The sequence below is a fragment of the Rosa chinensis genome, chromosome 4 (assembly GCF_002994745.2).
Source record: "Rosa chinensis cultivar Old Blush chromosome 4, RchiOBHm-V2, whole genome shotgun sequence".
Classification (NCBI taxonomy): Eukaryota; Viridiplantae; Streptophyta; class Magnoliopsida; order Rosales; family Rosaceae; genus Rosa; species Rosa chinensis.
The window spans coordinates 33,780,789-33,800,935 of NC_037091.1; the positions used below are offsets into that span (position 1 = coordinate 33,780,789).

Here is a 20,147-nt window from a genome sequence, read left to right on the forward strand (position 1 = left end):
TTAGTGATTCTCACATCTTAAAATCCTTAACCTTAAATATTAAAACTTCAGGTTACAATGTCCTCGAAGGAACCCAACCATTAGCCTTAATTTATAGAATTCACTTTAAAGTCACTGGTACAAACATGAATTTTCAAGCCATAAGTAAAAGCCCAAAAGATCAAACTCTTTTAATTCAAAGTAGTAAAGAAAATGCTAATATTAGAGTTCCACACACAATCAGATGGTCAGATGTTCATCTACCTTCTGAATGGTCTCTTACTAGTGAAAATCAACCTATCAACATACAACATAATTTACCTGACTTAAACTGTATCCAACAATATAATGATGGTACAGTAAGAATCAACTTCCATAATCCTAGAATAAGTCAAAATCTTAGGATTCAAGAATTAGGTCAATCATCAAGACATTCAGAATTAGGTCAATCATCAAGACATTCTTTCACAGCTCCAAGGCATTCTTTTGCAGGATCCACATCTGCTGAAACTATGTCTAGACAAGACTGTGATTTAGATAAAGAAATAAAAAATATTAGAATAAGAGAATTAGAGGATGAATTACAAAAACTAAAAATTAAAAATATTCGAACTGCCTCACAAGTCAGTTACCCCAGTTATGCAGAATCTCAACCTACCTTAGATGAGGAACAAACATCTCCCACAGCTACTGATTTTGAAGTCGTTCCTCCCATAAATCCTCAATTAAGTACACTTAGTAAACCATTTACAATTGATTATCCCAAATTAGATAAAGATCTTGAATCTGAAGAGAATATTCATCGACGAAACCTTTATAGAAAACAATATCCCTTAATCGAACAACGAAAACAATTATTTAAAAATTGGCAAGCTTTTATGCTTAAAAACACCCATGAGTGTTTAGGGTTTAGGGTACCTTTATATATATATATATATATATATATATATATATATATATATATCAACTATGCATGTTCAAAAGTTGATGCTACATATCTCCAAGTACTAGTTAACCTACACACTAGTTATCTTTGAACTTAAGAACATACTTTGCCCACTCTGCCCGGACAACATCAACATTCTCCATTGTGTAATAGTGACTAGAAAGTGTGCCGGCGCTTTGCGGCGAATAGGGTATCTGATAGTGGAAGTTGAAATGGATCACAATATGCTCTCAAGCTGCTTGACATTCACAGATTCGTCAAGAAGGTTGCAAGAGAAAGATAGAATGGCATGAACTCGATGCTCCTTGTCTTGATCACTAATTTCTGAAATAATGGATATATGTTAAATCACATGTGTGGTAAATGTGAAATTAAAGCAACTCAGAAATTACAATGTCTGAAAGCAAGTTAAAAGTGATCTGTTAGCGGTGAAGTAAACATTGAGATAAGTGAAAAAACACTCGAATATCTGATACATGTTTGCCTTCCATCATAGTGTAAAACTCTTAAGCTCACAAAGACTATTTATTTTGTTTTGAAAATTCTGGTATTAGTTTTGCCTAACAGTAACTAAAGCAAGGTAAAGAAATGCCTATCAGGGGAAAGAGCTAACATGAGGAATGAAGTAGATGCCTTTGATCTGTCATACCTGCTTTCTAACATGCTTATGGTAATCTGGATTGCGAAAAACTGATCAGCTATTGCTCGAAACTGCAGCATGTTGACTAAGTATATTACAAATCATAGGTGCAGTATGTTTGACTTAATCCAAGCAAACAAATAAATTGAGGTGACATATATGTCTGGTATTGAACCTGGCAATTTCCATCACCCTCAATTTGCAGCTCAGATAGATCATAGGTAGCCAACCTAAATAAATAAACAAACATTACCATCTAGTATATTCAAAATTCATGTTTATTTTTCTGCTATACTATCAGCCACTATGAACCCAAGTATGCTTTTTTCCAGAGATCCCTATGAATCAAATAGAGGCATCAATATGACATCTCACTGCAACAGGACATTTTAAGACATGACATGCATTTCATAAACCATTCAAGTTACTTACCTAATCAAATCATGTTCAAACTTGGTGATTTCTTGAAGCATTTTCCAGAAGTATGGGTTGAACAAGTTCTTCTTTTCTGCAAACAAGCTTGAGAGACTATTTCGACTACCCCATTCACAGCCTTGTCCTTTATCTAAACTCACTGAGAAGGACATGTTGCATGTCTCCATATCAACTCCAAGGCTCTCAAGAACTCCATCATATTTGGATACATTACCTACATTCTAATTTTAAATTTTCATTTCACGAGTCCACAAACCAACATCAACGTTATTCATATGTATTTTATTGTGTAGTAATTGATAGGTTTTTTGTGACGATGATGAGGAGAATTAACATTGACCAACTAATCAAGAAGGCTGGATCATTGAAGCTTCTTTTGTATTGTTTAGAGTTAGTATAAACTGTCTAGTGCAAGTTTAAGGATTGTGTTTATAGAAGTTGCACAGCTGATCTAACATATAGAACTAACTCTCTGCATACATTAACATTATGTTCAAAATTGTCAAGGTATGACCAAGGAAACCATAGATCTTTTCAGCAACATCAACTTACCTAGTATGGTGTCTTCAACGGCCACGATACTTCGGCTATGGGATGACTTTGGAGCTGCCAAGGTATGTGGTGGCCGTCTTGACATACTATTAGTTAGTAGAATTTTTTATCTAATACATTTTTCCATACATGCTTAATTTTCAAATATCTGGCATGGTGAAATAAATATTGTTAGTTAGTAGAATTTTTTATCTAATACATTTCTCCATACATGTTTAATTTTCAAATATCTGGCATGGTGAAATAAATATTGTAGGATGAGGACCAAAACGGGTTTGATGGATCATACATAGAGTGCTACATGAAAGAACACAAAGACTCTTCTGTTGAAGAGGTGCAAGCATATGTAATCCAAAAGATTTCAGATGAGTGGAAGTGCCTCAACCAAGAATGCTTCTCTGCTTGCAATCCATTTTCAGAGTCCTTTACACAATTCGCTCTCAATATTTCTAGAATGGTTCCCATGATGTACGATTACAATGCCCATCATTGTCTTCCAAGCCTTGAGGAGAATATGAAGTCGTTGCTTTTGGATAGTTTTCTTGCCAAAGGCATCTACGGGAAACCCATGCAGTAGATCGATTTATGAATTGAGATCGGCCATAAATAAAAGCTAGCTATCTAGATATATGTAAAAGAGCCATTTAAATGTCTTTTTTTTAATAGAAATTGATTTCATTAGTAATCAAGCCATGAAAACAAAATGTATTATCCTAAAATATTTATATTATAATTAAATAATAATATCGAAGATGTTCCAAATTAAAATTTAGTAAGTTAAACAATAAATTTAATGTTTTAGTAATCTGATTTATATAATAAATCTTTCACTTTCCCTTCTCCAATCGGGTCAGGCGAGTATTGCGTATCATTGTCAAAATAAAATCTCAATGAATTGTAAGTGAATTAAAATTCTTTCTGGCAATTCAACGTCACATACCACAAAAAGTTTAATAAGGTAGACATACATCACGACATTTGTATTCAACGAAAATTATACATACATCTAAAGCCGAATCACTATTCCTAGCACTGTTCATTACTGTTCCTAAGCACTGTTCATTTCGAATTGGCGGTTTTGCCCTCGCTTGAGATTTTTTTGCAGCTCTGCCACTGAGTTGGATATATCGCGTCTTCCCGTTGATTTCCCCTTTCTTCTACAGTCCTGTAGTCATCTTTTTCAATTATCAAGAACGATCGAGAGAGAGAGAGAAATCGGGTGTGTTTCTTTGCTTTGCACGAAGAGATAGAGAGGGAGATCAGAGGCAAATCCCTAAACTGTAGGGTCGTCGCCGAGTCAATCCAATTGAATCCGACAATTTCAAGCTAGGGTTCCAAAGTTCGAACCTTTAGTCCGGTAATTCTCTCATCTAATTCTCAGGTCTGATTGCATCCGGATCTGAATATTGTCTTGATTCGAGTTCTTCTGGGCTCGGTCATTCTGGGTTTTGTTTAAAGTTGTGGTCTTTGGATGGAAATTGGGGGTTTCGAATTTCTGGGTTTTCCATTGTTTTGTTTTTTGGTGAAGTTGGAACCGCGTGGTAGTAGCTTCTCGCATTTGAATGTAAACTGGCTCCATCTGAATTCATCTCTTCTGATCTGATCCCATCTATATAGGCATTAGCTTTCATTTCTTTCTCAGTTTGCACAAGAGAAAACTGAGAATTGATATATCACTCTTCATTAGGCTCAGCCATTGTCACTTGAAATTGGGGAAGTGGTGACCCTTTTAGAAATGCAGTTTTAATGAGGGAAATTTGATGATCATTCTGATTAATGATCAAGTATCGATAACTGGTGTTCCACTAGCCTAGCAATTACTTAATTTTTTTTTTTTTTGAAGTCGTATTTTGTCTTCATTGGCACAGAAGAGTTCCAATTTATCTGATTTCTGTTTATTATGGTTGTCTTGCAGTTGGCTACTATTTGGTTGGAGTGCAAGGGTTCCTTAGCTGGTAATTTTTCTTCGTCAATAATGTTTGTGTTGATTCATTGATTTGATTGTATCCGGAAGTAATTCTCTCAGATGGAAAAGAAAAAGTAGGATTGTTTTGGGTTCAATCTTCTCAGGATTGTTTGGTTGGGAAAAAAAGAAAGAAAGAAAGAAAGAAAGAAAGAAAGAAAGAAAGTAGGATCAAGATGGGATTTTCCTTTCTGTTTTTATAATTTTCTCTTTGTTTGCTATATGTTCACTCCATTTTTGGTTTTCAGATGTAAATTGTGTTTCAATGGTAATTGTGTCAGGAAAAGTATTACTGATCATTTATGAAATATTAACATGGCTATTCACTTCTGCTTCCTTCTATTGGTTTCAGATAACATGTTTAATCACTTTGGGTTCCTTTTAATTGGTTTGAGATAATGCAGTCAGTCATTTAGCTGGTATTCCTTGAGCTGCAACTTTTGCATTGCCGTAAACATTTATTGGAGGAATTGGTTTGGGTTTATTTTGGGGTGTCAATTAATGAAAGCCAATTAACAACCCAGCCTTATGACAAATTTAGATTGACTATTTTTGTATCTTGCATTATTGACCATACAACTAACTTTAGATAATTAAGTGTTCTGAATTTTGATTAAATACGACTAAATGGATCAAATATATTTAAACTGTTGATATATTTGTTAGTTTATGATCTATACAGAACCCCCGACTTATTGTTTTCTTTGATCATATTTGTTAATTTTTGATAACTTTTAGTTACTAATACTCAGAACTGAGAAACTTAGTCCTTTAGTAGTGCCAATTCAAAACTGAATGTAGTTAGTAACAGCAATATGCAGATTATTTAAAACTATTGACTATGAGCATATTTATAAACTTGCCAGATGTTTATAATATTCTTTTCTTCGATGAATTTAATCCATAGTGTGGACAATCATTTACTTCTCTAAGGTGTTTCATCATTTGACTTTATAATCATTATATGTCTAGAAGTGTTCTCTATCAGTTTATCACTATTATATGCCAAATGAGTTCATTGTTGTTTTACTTTTTTATATTTAGTTTATACATAACTAACTGATCAATTTACTGTTTGTATTATCAGCTATACTTGAACGATTGAATCAACTTTTGTCATCAGAGGTGATCAACTTGGTAATCCTCTTGCCTTTTCAATTCATATGTGAACTGATTATTTAGTTGTAAGACGTTTTATCAAAAATATTGATCGAGTTTATAGACGTTCATATTCAACAACACCTTTGGTCAAAATTGTAGACATGTTCATATTGATCGTATTTTTGAAACATTGTCTCCAACATTCTTTTTGTTATGGTCTTCAATTAATTGAATTATTTTAGTGAATCCATTATAGTCTTTAGGAATGTAAATGCTTTGATTTTTTTTTTTAACTCTATAAATTCATATAAGGTCTTTATGAAACTAAATCGTCTTTAAATAGAATCGGACTTTTTAGTTTTGTTCTTCTTGCTAATAGTTATTAAGTAAATGTGGGTGTAAAAAAGTACAAACTTGAAGATTACAGGATGACATTTTTTTTTTGGTAGGACTTGAGTGTTCTTCTGTTATGTCGGATTATGGGTTTAAGTTTTAGTCTTCACATATTTTTCCTCTATAATTTTACTCTGCTTATCCATACACAACCTCCAAAATTATATCCATACACTTGAAAGTGAAATTCTGGTATGGGAATCAGTAATTTTGATTGAGATCTTACAGTTTTGCAGTTTTCTAAGGTTGAATTGCTCTGAGAAGGCTTGGAATTCCTCTGTTTCTATTTTCTTCAAGTTGAATATTGCATGTAAAATCTTTTTGTCAACTGAACCATGCTCTATTCTTACATGTTTCCTCTGCCCAAATATATATGTTAACAGAGTTGTAGGTTGGCCCTTGAAATTAAGGTAGCGCTCTTTTCAAATGGTTTTGTTCTGTATTTTCAGCATTTGATTTTGATTGGGTATTTGTTTCTGTTATAGGTGTGGACCGTGTTGATAGAAGTTGAGTCTGACTTTTGGCATCTCTGTATCAGGTAACATTCTGTCTTTCCTCTTTTATGTTTTTGTAATGTTGTTTTTAGTTTCTACGTTGTGCTCATTACTTAATTTTGTGTTTTCCCCTATTTTCTAATTTGTGATATTCCAATGAAACATGAGTGAGTTGACATTATGCTAGATTTCTTCTTCGTTTGTGCTCCAATCTATATCAATGTAAAGTCTGTAGTTTCACTTACTATCAGAGATATCGCTTTGCTAATGTACCAAGTAAGCCAATATATTGTGACACGGATAATAGATTAATCAACCAGTCAAATCTCGGTTGAATCTTTCAACCAAATCCCTCATCTCAATGTAAGCAACAGAGTATTATGTTTTAGTAAAAGGGACATGAAGAACTTACAATTTGAAGCGTTTTGATTTTTTTACAGTTGCAACGTTTGCAAGCCTCAGCTTCTCCAGTGTGTTCTGTCCTGCATCTAGCAAGTCCAAATAAAAATTTAAGTTGACACATAAAGGAACAAGAATCTTAACCAACATGACATGATAATCTAATCAAGAATGTGGTTGAGTTTACTCTTTTTTTTTTTTTTTTCTGGTTCTTCATGTGCTTTGACTCATAGGAATGTTAGTATTGAAATTTGTTTTCAGTCATGCATATATGACTGATTCGATGATTTTGTTGCACTTTTGTTCACTTTTTACAGATTTTATGCAAAGAAGTTCGTGTAGTATTACTTTGCCACTGTTCCTTGGTCTGCTGTTCAGCATCGTCTTCATCTTTTATTTGCATTCAGGTATACATTCTAAATTTTTGTTAGAATATTAGTCACTGGTTTCATCAGTTTTCATCTTTTATTTTTATTCAAGCGTCGAGTGTTAAATGTTGCTATTTTACTTTACAGATTTTGGGAACAGTGTGCTCTCAGATAGTTTAACTGTCTACAGTGCAGGTATGCATTTAATTTAATCTCTTCTGTACATCATATTATGAACAAATCTCCTCTGTACATTAAATAATTCTGTACCACCTGAATCATCGATTTCCTGGATATCAAGATAAGTACCACCTGAAACAAAACACATATATTAAAATGCACATTTCGGCATCAGATACATTAAAATGGTCAAGCTTTTTTACGTAAACGACTGGGTATATGGCGATCAATGCCGATAATGTCGATACTCCTATACTTTCTTAGCAACCAAGAGGAACATGAAATGATTATTCTCTTTTCATTTTCAAGTAAAATTAACAAAACATTTACCGCACAGTATTGAATAAATGTCCCTAGGGAGCTGCCTAGTCGAATCTTCTGCATTCAAACACGAAATCCATATTTCAAAATCAACAAACGCAACTGAAACCAGCCTCAGTGAGAAAGCAGAGTAAAGAATTGAAGCCTAACACCATTTCAGCTCAATTTTGGAAGATTTTTTTTCATTCTTAACAAGCTTAAACCAGTATTTAGGGTTTCTAATTCTCCATTTTCGTTACAAACAGTGACGGAAACAAAGGAAGAGTTAGATTGACGATTACCGGAAGCAGAGACGAATTTGAGAGTGGCGTCCTCGGCGGGTGAGGGTAGCGATTTGGCGGAGGAAGAGGAGGAGGAGGGTTTGTATTTGATGGCTGAGCGAAAGAGAGTGCTTAGCTTCTTGGCTTTCATCTCATTCTGGGCTTTACTGCGCTTTCCCTCTTTGCCTTTTGCAGTTTAACTACTCTCACCTCTCTACAAGTGAAAATGAAAATCAAACTAGTGTTAATCTTTTAACAAAAAAAGGTTTTTTTTGTATGAAATTATGAATTGGGTATATAACCGTGTAACTAAATGAGGTTAAGCTACTTTTTAGTTCTTGGGAAAATTGGGACGGAGCAGAGAGCAAGATGAACGTCTAGAGCGTTTTCTGTGGTCAGAATGAGTCGAGAGAGAGAAATCAGAAGATGGATTTGTTTTATGATACCATCCTAAATGGATTTGTTATCCATGTCTGATAGGACACCAGATTTCCGGCCCAACCATATCTGGGCCTCCAAACATAACTAGTGATCAGATTTGACTTTTATTTTCCTATCTAGTCCTTATATGAAGGAAAACAAACACAGCCTAAAGGTTGCTTGGACTCGTAACTGGACTTACATATGCCATGAAACAGACTCAATATTGGTGGTGCATTATTTCAAAAACCCGAAATTAGTTTCTTGGGGACTTTGGGTAGCATGGAGCATATTGTTCGTAATATTAATTTTTTCATGTTTCCCATATTTATAGGGAGGCTAATTGTCTTGCTGACAAGCTTGCAAATTTTGGTGCTGCTCATGTTGATGCAAACAGTACCCAATTTATGGCCCACTAGTAACTTCAGTACCTAAGTTTTCAAAACTATCACAATGGTACCTGAAGTTCGGACCCCGACCCAACTTTAATACCTAAAACACTGTTGGCCGTTACGGAGTTAGTCAACTGTCAAACTTTGAAGGGTATTTTCGTCATTTCACTAAATTTCTTCTTCTTCCTCAAGCTCTCTTCATCTTCTTCATCCTCCTAACTCTGTCATCATCTTCTCCAGACCATTGGCAAAAGAATGAAACCCAGAATTTGGGCAAATTAACTTCATTTCTTGGATCTGATCAGGCATCACCCATCTTTCTCTCTTTTTTCTTCTCTTTGGGCTGGGTCACCAATTTTTTTTTTTTTTTTTTTTTTTCCACTCTTTCTCTCTTCTTCCTTTTTTTCTTTTCTCTCTTCTTCTTCCTTCCCCTGCTGGTAGATCGAGGGTGGGCAGGCTGTAGGCTTGTTGCGCTGGGTGGGCTGCGCAAGCGCAGGCCGCAGATGCTGGGGCAGTAGGGCGGAGGGAGATGTAAGCGCAGAGGGGGGGGGGGGCTAGGTGAGGCTGGGCAGCGCTCGGCCTGGTGTGCTGGTCTGGCTGGCTGTGGGGCTTCGCGACAGGGGTTGCGGCGGGGGGCTGGGCTGGAGAGGAGGAGGCGCGGGGCTGCTGGAACCAGCGCTCGGCCTGGTGTGCTGGTCTGGCCAGCTGTGGGGCTTCAACCAGCGATTCCGCCACCGAGATCGCTCACCGAGTTCCCTAAACTCTCCCTCTCTCTCTCTCTCTAGTTGAAAATAGAATTTTTTCCTCCTAATTTTCCATTTGAAACATACACACAAGATTTCTTTGGGTTGTAATTGAAAAATGGATTTGAGCCTATATTCTTTCCCTAACCTCCCCTAAAGATGCTTGCCGATTAGCCTTGGTCTCCTCTGCGTTTGGATCTGAAGATGGCAACCATGGTGGGAACTGAGAATGGTGGAGGTAAAGACAGAGGGTCGGTTTTACCCCTAAGAAAATGCCACGTGGCATGATAGTTAACGCCGTCATGGACAGTGGGTATGAAAGTTGGGTCGGGCAGGATATTTGGGGTACCATTATGATAGTTTTGAAAACTTTGGTACTGAAGTTACTAGTGGGCCATAGATTGGGTATTATTTGTATTTTTTTCCCTTATATTTATTTTTTAGTTACTTACGCTTACCAGTTAAGAGGTCTGTCTCTTCTGGTCATGTTCATAGTTGGGTTTTGGTTTGATGTCCCCCAACTTCGTGTATTTTTCTTTCTTTCAATAAGTTGAATTAAAGGAATAGGCGGTAGACTGCTATAGAGTGGCAGACCTTTTACCTTGGGGATTGAGGGTGTGCCTTATGACTTATAGTGTCTGTCTTTGAAGAGCTAATATTACCTAATCCTTTAATTTTAAAAAAAAATATGTGTAATCAATCATATTCCCAACTTTGTTAATTGATCAAATCAAAAAATTCTCAAATTCAAGTCTAAAATTAGCTTTTAACCTCTTTCTCAAGAACTAAAAAGTAGCTTAACCTCATTTAGTTACACGGTTATATACTCAATTCATAATTTCATACAAAAAAAACCTTTTTTTGTTAAAACATTAACACTAGTTTGATTTTCATTTTCACTTGTAGAGAGGTGAGAGTAGTTAAACTGCAAAAGGCAAAGAGGGAAAGCGCAGTAAAGCCCAGAATGAGATGAAAGCCAAGAAGCTAAGCACTCTCTTTCGCTCAGCCATCAAATACAAATCCTCCTCCTCCTCTTCCTCCGCCAAATCGCTACCCTCACCCGCCGAGGACGCCACTCTCAAATTCGTCTCTGCTTCCGGTAATCGTCAATCTAACTCTTCCTTTGTTTCCGTCACTGTTTGTAACGAAAATGGAGAATTAGAAACTCTAAATACTGGTTTAAGCTTGTTAGGAATGAAAAAAAATCTTCCAAAATTGAGCTGAAATGGTGTTAGGCTTCAATTCTTTACTCTGCTTTCTCACTGTGGCTGGTTCAGTTGCGTTTGTTGATTTTGAAATATGGATTTCGTGTTTGAATGCAGAAGATTCGACTAGGCAGCTCTCTGGGGACATTTATTCAATACTGTGCGGTAAATGTTTTGTTAATTTTACTTGAAAATGAAAAGAGAATAATCATTTCATGTTCCTCTTGGTTGCTAAGAAAGCATAGGAGTATCGACATTATCGGCATTGATCGCCATATACCCAGTCGTTTACGTAAAAAAGCTTGACCATTTTAATGTATCTGATGCCGAAATGTGCATTTTAATATATGTGTTTTGTTTCAGGTGGTACTTATCCTGATATCCAGGAAATCGATGATGCAGAATCTTTGGAGAGGGAATTGGACTTACCATGGTTTCCAGATTTATCCCATAGTGCGATGCCATTGCGCCGCAAAGAAGTTAGTCGCGAAAGGAAGCAGAGGTTTGCTTTCGGCAACACTCAGGGTATCCGTTTTGATAAGTTAGTCGACATGTGTGCCAATAGGCTAGGGACTGAAACCACTATTCAAGTGTTTGACAAATTGGGAAGAGAAACGGGTGTGAAAGAATGTAATGCATTGATAAAGAGATGCATAGAGGGAGCTAGGATTGCTCCTGATGAAGTAGTTGGAGAAAAGCATATGCAGTTGGCTTTTGAAATTTTTAAGTCAATGAAGGAACAGGGTTTCCCGCTTGAAGAGGAAACATATGGTCCGTTTCTTGAATATCTTATCGACATGGGTATGACAAAAGAGTTTTGCTTTTTCTGCCGAGTTATCAAAGATGACAACCCTTTGTCAGTTTCAAGATTAGGATACTATGAGATGATGTTGTGGATCAGAGTCAATGATGAAAAAAAGATTCAAGAGCTCTGTAATGACATTGAGAGTTACGATGGAGTAAACAAGTCAATTTTACAAGGTAAGTGCGTACACTTTCCAGGCTATCTATTATTTTTAGCCCAGTTCAAATTAAACTTTTATTGCCTAGAAAGATTGTTTGCTCAGACATAATAACTATTACTTTTCTAGTTATTGCAGTTCTCTTTGACATTCCTTGCCATTTAGTGTGTGCGTGTGGTTTTTTTTTTTTTTTTTTTTTCTGATAATGAAGATGTATACTCTTAACAAAGAAAAGAAGATAAGAAATGGAATGCAGAATTCGCCTTTTCATTCTCTTTGTTGTCACATCTAAGTGAGTTGGTCTCTCTTTTCAAACAACCTTCTTGGATGAGCGGCTTTTTTATGTGTTTGAGATGCAATGACGCATGAAGAGCAGAAATATATATCTTGTTATTTTGGTTCACTTATTTATGACAAACTCTAGAATGCTGGATTACTCACTGATTAGAGAGAATGGAAAGTGAATTCAAAATCTCGGATGTTCATTCTTTAAAATTCAAAGTAAATAGTTTCAGATTTTAAATGGAGTGACTGACGCCATCAGTTTTGGTATAAAAAAAAAAAAAAACTATATGCCAATATTAATATTAACTGAATATTCAGATTAACAACTCTATGGATGACATGGTTGCAATGTACTGTAATTCTTGAGTGATGTGTCAAGCATTTAGCTTATCAAATGTGTCCACCATTGATACCTTGTGCATCTGATAATCTGGATTTGAAAAATGGATACTGGTCTTTTCTAAACCTTAATAAGTTTTTATCACAAAAAATGTGTGACATCAATGAAAAGTTAACTGGATTTAACTTGTGTTGCAGAGAATTATTTGTTAGCACTTTGTGAAAGTGACCGGACGAAGGAGATTTTGAAGCTCTTAGAAAGTATGGACATCACAAAGTTCTCATCACCGGATTTTGTGGCACGTATCTTTAAATGCCTGGGAAGGCTCCTATTGGAGTCTTTTGCAGAGAAGGTCCTTCTGGAATTTAAAGCCAGTGGTATGTTCATGATTATTATATTTTCCTGACCTGTGGATTCTATTTTTTGCGTTGCAATATAAGATTCAGTAATTGAAAATACATTTTATAACTGATTTTACTTTAGCAAAATAGAAATCGATGAGTGTTACATTGATTCCTAGTATTTAACATTTATGACCTGAAAGTGCTTATAGCAACATCATTATTTTCCTTGATGCAGACTGTGCAGCAGGGAATACTTCAAACTTGATCTATAGTTATGTTGTTGGCATTCCGAATTTAGCGGTGAGGACCTTCTCATGAATGCTGCTGGTAATTTTCTGAAGTCCACAATTACAGGAGGCACTTCTGCTTTTCATGCAGTTTGCTTCTTTGTAAAAATTGTGCACAATTGTCTTATGGGAACTGCTATTAGTAGTATGAATGTATGATCATGATGATAATTCATCGCCATCATCATCATTATTATTACCTTTTTTTTTTGCTATAACACTAATAAAGCCATGGCTAGACATCAGTGTTTTGACCTTGCGGCTTTTGAAAACCTTACCCACGAGATGTACACTTACTATGTTAATGTGCAAGAGGCATACCCTTTAGAAAATAGGTGGACACTTCTTGAACGAGGCTTCCATGAATGAGGCATACAAAATCCTTTTGGGAACTTTGTGCAGCAGAGAGACCCTGAGCGCCTCTTAACTGAGGTGTACATGTCTTTAAACATGTGAAAGGAGACCATTTTCTGCCACTTTGCTGTGAGGCGCACCTCTGAACGCTATTGAAAGGACTGAATGTCTGTGCTGGATCTTTCCAAGTTTACGTATTTAAAACTCTCCCCGTGGTTTGAGGGTCATGAATTTAACTTTACGGGCATTTGGTAGGAAAAGGGGATGTGATTAAGGACTGGTTTTTTCCACTAGAGGTAGGAGTTGCTGAATAAACGACTGCCCTTCAGGTTACATAGATTTTATTCTGGCTTTGCATTCCTTAGAGAATTGATAGAGAAAATTAAAACTAAACGTAGGATGGTAGAAAACCTAATCATAATTTGTGGGAGAACGCAGTAGTTTCTAGACTGTTCTAGTGGTAGTTAAGAATATGATTTTTTTTTTCTTTGGTTGCACTTAGATAATGAAAAAAGATGTTTTGTGTGCCAAGATTGATGCAGGACAAGTAGCCAAAGAACTGTAGAACTAGGGTTTGTTTGCAGCAGTCTCAATTGTAGAAAGAAAAGGGATTTTGAGTAAGGGAAATTTAAGAAAGGGATAAGGCTACAAGCATCACACCAGTAGGGTTTCTAGGCATCACACCCAGAGGTTTTAGGCATCACACCTTAGATTAGGTTGCATCACACAAACCCGGAGAGAAGCAAAAGCTTTCAATTTTATTAACTCAATTCTGCTCGTATCCTTCATCAAAGATTGGGTCACGCAATTCAAACTTCATGTGTATCTTAATTGAATAAGAGACTTTGTGCTTTAATTGAGGAAAAGATGAATCCACAGAAGTGTTGTTGACTTGCTGTGTAGTTCTTTTTTCATGTGTGGACTTATTGTTGTCAGCATGTACTTTTTCTGAGTTTGTCCTGATTATGTCAGCATGTACTTTTTCTGAGTTTGTCTTGATTATGTTGATTTCTTCTCGATAGAAAATTAGAAAATGTGGTTGCCTCACAATGACAAAGAAACCACTTGTTCTGAATCTAAATGTCATCATTGTAGTTGTGGATCTTGAAGATCTAGCCTCTGGTTTTAGGAAAATATCATTCTCCTAACTAGTAGAAGGCCATTTCTTATTTTGGAATGATACATATTCTTGTTGGTATAAGTTTCTACATGTTCTGTGAATATCTGCATAAGAAAATTCAACAGTAAGTCTGTAATTAAAAATTATTAAGTGAGTAGATGCCTTGAATTTTTAATGTTAATTCAGAAATGGTGTTTTACGTGTATGATGTATCTCACAAGAGTTGGGTTTATACTAATCATGGGTGTTCCAGGTTGAGGATGTCATTTCAAAATTTAAAAACTTGCACACAAAACTTGAGGTGACACCTTCATCTGTGTCATATGAGAAGCTTATCATCTACTGTTGCGGTTCACTTAAGGTAAAGATTTATCTTTTGACTAAAAAGATTGAACAGTACATTATAGGAATCTCTTTGCTTTCTGGCTCACTTAATTGGCTATCCTGTATATTTTTAAACCATTTCCTGGTTTGAAGATTGCTTTAACGATTTATTTTTCCTTCCTTTTTCTTTTTCCTCATTCATTTAACCTAGGTGCATGTGGCTCTTGAGCTGGTGAATGAGATGTCTGAACAGGGTTTGACATTTTCGATGGAGGCATTACACTCCATTTTACAAGCTAGTAGTGAGAGTTGTGACTTTAATCTGGTAAGTTGCAATATTCTACATGTATATATTGTCCATGAATAAAGTATGACTTTGGCCATTTTACAAAAGTAGTATGACTTTTGCTGTTTCTCTTATCTACCAATGTAATAAATCATGATTCTCAAAAAAAAAAAAAAAAACACAAGGTGGCTGCTATCCATATAGCGGGCACCAGAAGCTAGAAATTTTAATAGGTAAAAGACCCTTAGATAAAATACCTTTAGTAGTTATAAGGCTCACAGACAAAGCCAAGAGTCCAAGACCCTTGCTTTATTCATAAACAGAAAAGGAATTCTCACCATACTGGATTATGCCTTTTGAAGCATTTTGACTTTGGCTGACTGAGAGATTTTTTAAAGTGATTATATGGACATAGGCATGGAATATCATATCTATTTAGAAACAAACCCCCCCCCCCAAAAAAAAAAAAAAAAAAAAAAACAGAGCAACAAGATTGTTGAAGATGGAATCATAGATGAGGATTAGCCACATTAAAGTTCCTTTTATTTATCGGCCAAAGAAAATATTTTTTTTATTTATTTTTTATCCCATTACCTGCTTTTGGCGGTTATTGGTAGCTGGGCTATCTTGCTGTAGTATCCAGGTCTGAGACCTGGAAATCTTAGTGATTTCTTCTGCATTTTTGTGCATAATATTAGTTTAGTAATCATTAAGGTTTATTCCATTACCTGTTACTGGCTGTCTTTGGTAGTTGGATATCTTTCGATGGTCGGAGTCGTGCCTGATGTTTAAGTGATCTTTCTTTATGTTATTGATTTTGTTCCATTGTTGTGATGTCTCTTTTGCCCACCTTATTTTCAGGTTCACCAAATTTATTCAGTGATTAGCCGAGGCAATTTGAAGCCCAATAGCGAAACTTTCAGGAGTATGATAAATCTTTGTGTGAAAATGAAGGATGTAAGTCTTTCTTCCTTGTTGCTGTCTGCCAAATATATATGTCTTGACAATCTTGTAATATGGAAGTTGAACAGTACCATACCACAACTTATCATATTTCCTTTTCACTGCAGTATGAGGGTGCCTATAGCATGCTGAGTGATTTGGAGAAAATGAATTTGACGCCCACAGCTGCCATGTACAATGCTATAATGGCTGGATATTTCCGAGAGGTAACTAGTTCTTGGTCTTATGAGATCCATCATGTGCTCGTTCCTTTGGTTAACATGCTTTTCATGTTCTCTCTTTTCTCCAGCTTTATATATACTCTTGCTTTTTTTAAATTCTCAAACAAGATGGGCATATTTAACATGATTTAGTTATTATTTAACATGTTTTATTATGCTGTTTCTAGTTTCCATGATTTTTGTGGTTGACACTTCCTTTTTTCTTTACTTTTTTCCTATATACTCTGCAGAAGAACTTGTCCGGTGGGTTAAAGGTTCTCAAACAAATGAAAGAAGCAGATGTAAAACCAGATTCCCACACTTTCAGCCATCTGATAACCAACTGCAACTCTGAAGAGGACATAAACATGGTAATCTGAAATTTTTATTCAGGCAAAAGTTCCATATCTGACTTGCTGTTGTATCATACAAAGTTCAACCTAGAATATTGCGGTTGACACAAGTGATTGGTCCAATTCACTTTATGAGTGTGATATGAGAATTTACTCATCTGATTGTAGTATTATGAAGAAATGAAGCGATCTGGAATTCAAGTTACCAAGCAAGTTTTCATGGCACTTGTAAATGCATATGCAGCTTGTGGACAGTTTGAAAAGGCAAAACAGGTATCTCTGCTTCTGGCAACTTTGCTGTACTAACATCTGTATTATCCAAGAGCAGGTAACTTTATGTAACTGTAATTAAGGTTGGACCTTTGATCAGTAACAGCATATGCATGCAGATTATGTTCTAGCTTATCATTGAATATGGACTTCTAGATTAGTTCGTGCTCATGTTTTTTGCTGGCTCCATTTTGGATTGCTTCTCAAATGGGTAAAAGTGCTTTTGGACTATCAAAAGCGTTTCTGACAGTGGTTGGCCAAAAAAAAAAAAAAAAAACTAGAAACTAGAAGTGCTTTTGGTGATAGAGAAGCGCTTTTTGGTGGATTTTTATGAAGCAGTTGGTGTGTGCTTTGTAGAAAAAGCACTAAAAGTGCTTGAAATTTGTATAGAAAACCTCTGTGTGCTTCTAACTACACCGCTTTGAGTGGAAGCTTCGTAACAAAAGCACTTCTAGAGAAGCAATCCCAAACAGTGTTGTCTGCCTGTCTACTATGTGATTACTGTTTAAACCAGCAGGCTCTCCATTTGTTCTTTTGTTTTCTTTTTCTTTTTTTCTTGTTGTATAAATGCCTTGAACCTTTTTTTTTTCTTTTGTTTTCTTTTTCTTTTTGCAGCCTGCAGCGATTAATCAAAACTTCTATAATTTGAGATAATTCTCATTTCCTGCCAGAGTATAACAAAATAAAATAGTCTGCCTCCTTACTTTACTTCTTTTTAATTTTTTTTCCAGTGAAGTAAATTGATTTCTTCTCCATAACATTCAATAAGGAACTTTTCATAAAGAGGGCAGGAGAGTAAGGAATATTATTTGAAAATTTTCTTCACTATCTAGTCTCTTTTCCTTTTTGTTAATAATTCTTTAATTCATGTGCTTTAGCATTGTTACCTGTATATTGTGTTATCAGTGCATTGTTCTTAGTTGGGTAATCATATGATTTTGTATTTGCCTGGATTCTAGGTTTTAGTGTTCTCCTCAGTCCTTACTAATTAATTGCGTATAAATTTTCAACTATAACTAACGAGATTATTATGTCTGTACAAAATACATATTTTTACTGATTCTTTCGTATGTAGGTACTCTTAGACAAGGGAATTCCAGTAAAGAGCTTCAATGAGATTAAAAGTGTGCTTGTCCAAGCCCTTGCATCACATGGGCAATTGTCTGATGCATTTAATACATATGAAGAGATCAAGCAAGCTGGATGCAGTTTGGAGCCGAAAGCTGTTATAAGTCTTATCGTAAGTTCTTATACTAATGCTTGAGATTTTTGTTGTGTGAAAGCAATTTTAATTATTTGTCAATTATCTCTTAGGAGCACCTTCAATCTGATGAAGAAGCATTAAGCAGATTACTCCTCCTACTTGAGACACTAAATGATCCAAACTATTGGCTTGATGGTTGCTTGAGAACTATCTTATATTGTGTTCGTTACAAGCATTTAAGGTCAGTTCATACAGCAGTTGTTGAGAATATAACATTTCACATCGGGTATTAACTCTCTCTTTTTCTCAACTTTTTTCCCAAGTGATGGGCCTTTTCATGTGCCACGCAAGTTGGGAAGAAAAGCTGAGGAAAAGTTGGAATAGATATTTTCTTTCAATATCTGAAATCATGGGCCTCCACCTATTACCAGTTGGTTTTGTGTTGGATACTCCAAGTTCAGTATCTTCTGTTCATTTGATTGTTTTTGGCTTCACCTAGTTTTAATGCCTCTCTCTTTCTCTCTGTTATTTGATTTAGACCTGCCGTCAATTTGCTTGAGCAACTCAGGGATCAGGTCTGTACTGACGAATTAGCTCTAGAAGTAATTTTTGATAAGGTTTGTTTCTATTCTCTCAGACATGATGTGTGAATGAACATCTTATTTTGGAAGCAGCAATCCACCATGATTTGGTTAAATTATTCTCTACCTTTGGGTGATCAGAGTTTTAAATTTTGCCAACTCTTTGAGAATCTATTTTGCTTTCTGATCTATGAATTCTGTTTGAACCTTCCAATTTGGTATTTAGACCTCCAATTTTTTCTTCTTATTATTATCTTTTATTTGAAAAAAAATGTTCTTAGTTTACCTTTACCCCAAAAGCCCAAGATTTATCACCGTCCATCCATGGTCGTCCAATTCCAACCTCAGCTACGCACTGTGGTTTACCACCTTGGTCAGCATCACCAGCCCTCCACAGGCATTATGATGCCATTAGAGTATAGTTGCTAATTTTCAATGATGATGATCAGGATTTGGCGGTAGTCACTGAATCCAACTTTTGCATTATTTTCAGTAGCAAATTGAAAATTATTTGTGAAGTTTAAATGAGGTCTAAATACCAAATTTGAAGGTTCATATTGAACTTCCCCATCTTTTTCTTTGTGGAAATTACTAGCTCTACAGACCTTCGAGGCTTTTCTTTTTCCATATTGATACTAACTGTATGTTATCATATTTGTACATTCACATCTCCATTTTATGAAAGTCTGTATGTTTCAAACTGACAAGACCATACATGGGGTTTGCTGTGACCAATTTGTAGGTGTTTTCCTTCATAGCAGAATCGGAGTCTACATCTTTAGAGTTTGGCCTAGATTTGCTTCATGCTATGAAGAGTGAGCTTGGCCTCACCCCTTCACGAAAATGTCTCGATTTTCTTCTCCACGCTTGTGTCACTGCCAAAGATCTGCAAAGTTCCCTATTTGTATGGCAAGAATATCAAGCCGCTGGCTTGCCTTACAATACCTTAAGCTTTTTAAGGTAATTTCCAGTTTTGCTTTCACTCTGGCTTGAGAATTTTGTTCCATGGAGGAAAAATAATTTCATTTACCTTTCGGTTTCAATCTTGGAATGTTGCAGGATGTATCAAGCCCTTTTGGCTGCAGGGGACCGAAAGGCTGCAAAAGTTTTGGGACGTAAAATTCCTAAAGACGATCCTCATGTTCGGTCTATCATTGAATCATGTACACTGACTTATTTAGAGAAGAAGGAAGAAAAGAAAAAGAAAAAGAAAAAGAAATGATTTAGGAATATTTAAATCAACACAATGATTAGGATTAGAGATGCAAGTTTTTGTATCAAACCTGGAGAAATAAGTCAGAAAAGGACCCCTTCATGTGGGAAAAGTCCCACACATCTAACTTAATTGAACGAATGCTGGTTAATATATCAGTGCCCATTGTCTCAGAGCAAGTTGTTTACTTCACCTCTTCATATTCTATAAGAATACTTCCTATGGCTGTCTGTTTCACTAACATGAACAATGCAGATTAGTTTTCACTTT

The 20,147-nt window shown here is 35.7% G+C and overlaps 1 protein-coding gene and 1 long non-coding RNA gene across 15 annotated transcripts; one reads left to right on the forward strand and one right to left on the reverse strand.

Annotated features, from left to right (window-relative positions):
• Positions 1-1,175: 1,175 nt before the first annotated feature.
• LOC112201092 lies at positions 1,176-1,891 on the reverse strand. Its single transcript, XR_002936584.1, has 3 exons — positions 1,741-1,891; positions 1,575-1,636; positions 1,176-1,249 (listed from the first exon to the last, which is right to left on the reverse strand). It is a non-coding gene; the product is annotated as an uncharacterized LOC112201092 (long non-coding RNA).
• Positions 1,892-3,703: 1,812 nt separating this feature from the next.
• Positions 3,704-20,101, forward strand: LOC112197790 (pentatricopeptide repeat-containing protein At4g21880, mitochondrial). Of its 14 annotated transcripts, none has more exons than XM_024338626.2 (22): positions 3,705-3,909; positions 4,468-4,507; positions 5,603-5,652; positions 6,495-6,547; positions 6,944-7,078; positions 7,220-7,309; positions 7,418-7,465; positions 10,909-10,956; positions 11,155-11,772; positions 12,576-12,755; positions 12,958-13,022; positions 14,737-14,844; positions 15,019-15,132; positions 15,955-16,050; positions 16,164-16,262; positions 16,508-16,627; positions 16,778-16,882; positions 17,955-18,119; positions 18,194-18,324; positions 18,622-18,700; positions 19,407-19,624; positions 19,724-20,101. In XM_024338626.2, the coding sequence occupies exons 6-22, from the start codon at positions 7,225-7,227 to the stop codon at positions 19,884-19,886; spliced, it is 2,442 nt and encodes an 813-aa protein (XP_024194394.1). In that variant the 5' UTR covers positions 3,705-3,909; positions 4,468-4,507; positions 5,603-5,652; positions 6,495-6,547; positions 6,944-7,078; positions 7,220-7,224; the 3' UTR covers positions 19,887-20,101. The 14 variants fall into 14 exon arrangements, with proteins under 14 accessions (XP_024194407.2, XP_024194394.1, XP_024194398.1 ...); XM_024338630.2 differs by having other exon boundaries at positions 5,603-5,640; XM_024338628.2 differs by lacking the exon at positions 6,944-7,078.
• Positions 20,102-20,147: the final 46 nt, after the last annotated feature.

Coding starts and splice junctions, on each gene's coding strand:
- LOC112197790 (XM_024338626.2), top strand. CDS start 7,225: ATGCAAAGAAGTTCGTGTAGTATTACTTTGCCACTGTTCCTTGGTCTG. Junction 7,310..7,417: donor CATCTTTTATTTGCATTCAG/GTATACATTCTA, acceptor TTTACTTTACAG/ATTTTGGGAACAGTGTGCTC. Junction 16,883..17,954: donor AGTTTGAAAAGGCAAAACAG/GTATCTCTGCTT, acceptor TTTCGTATGTAG/GTACTCTTAGACAAGGGAAT.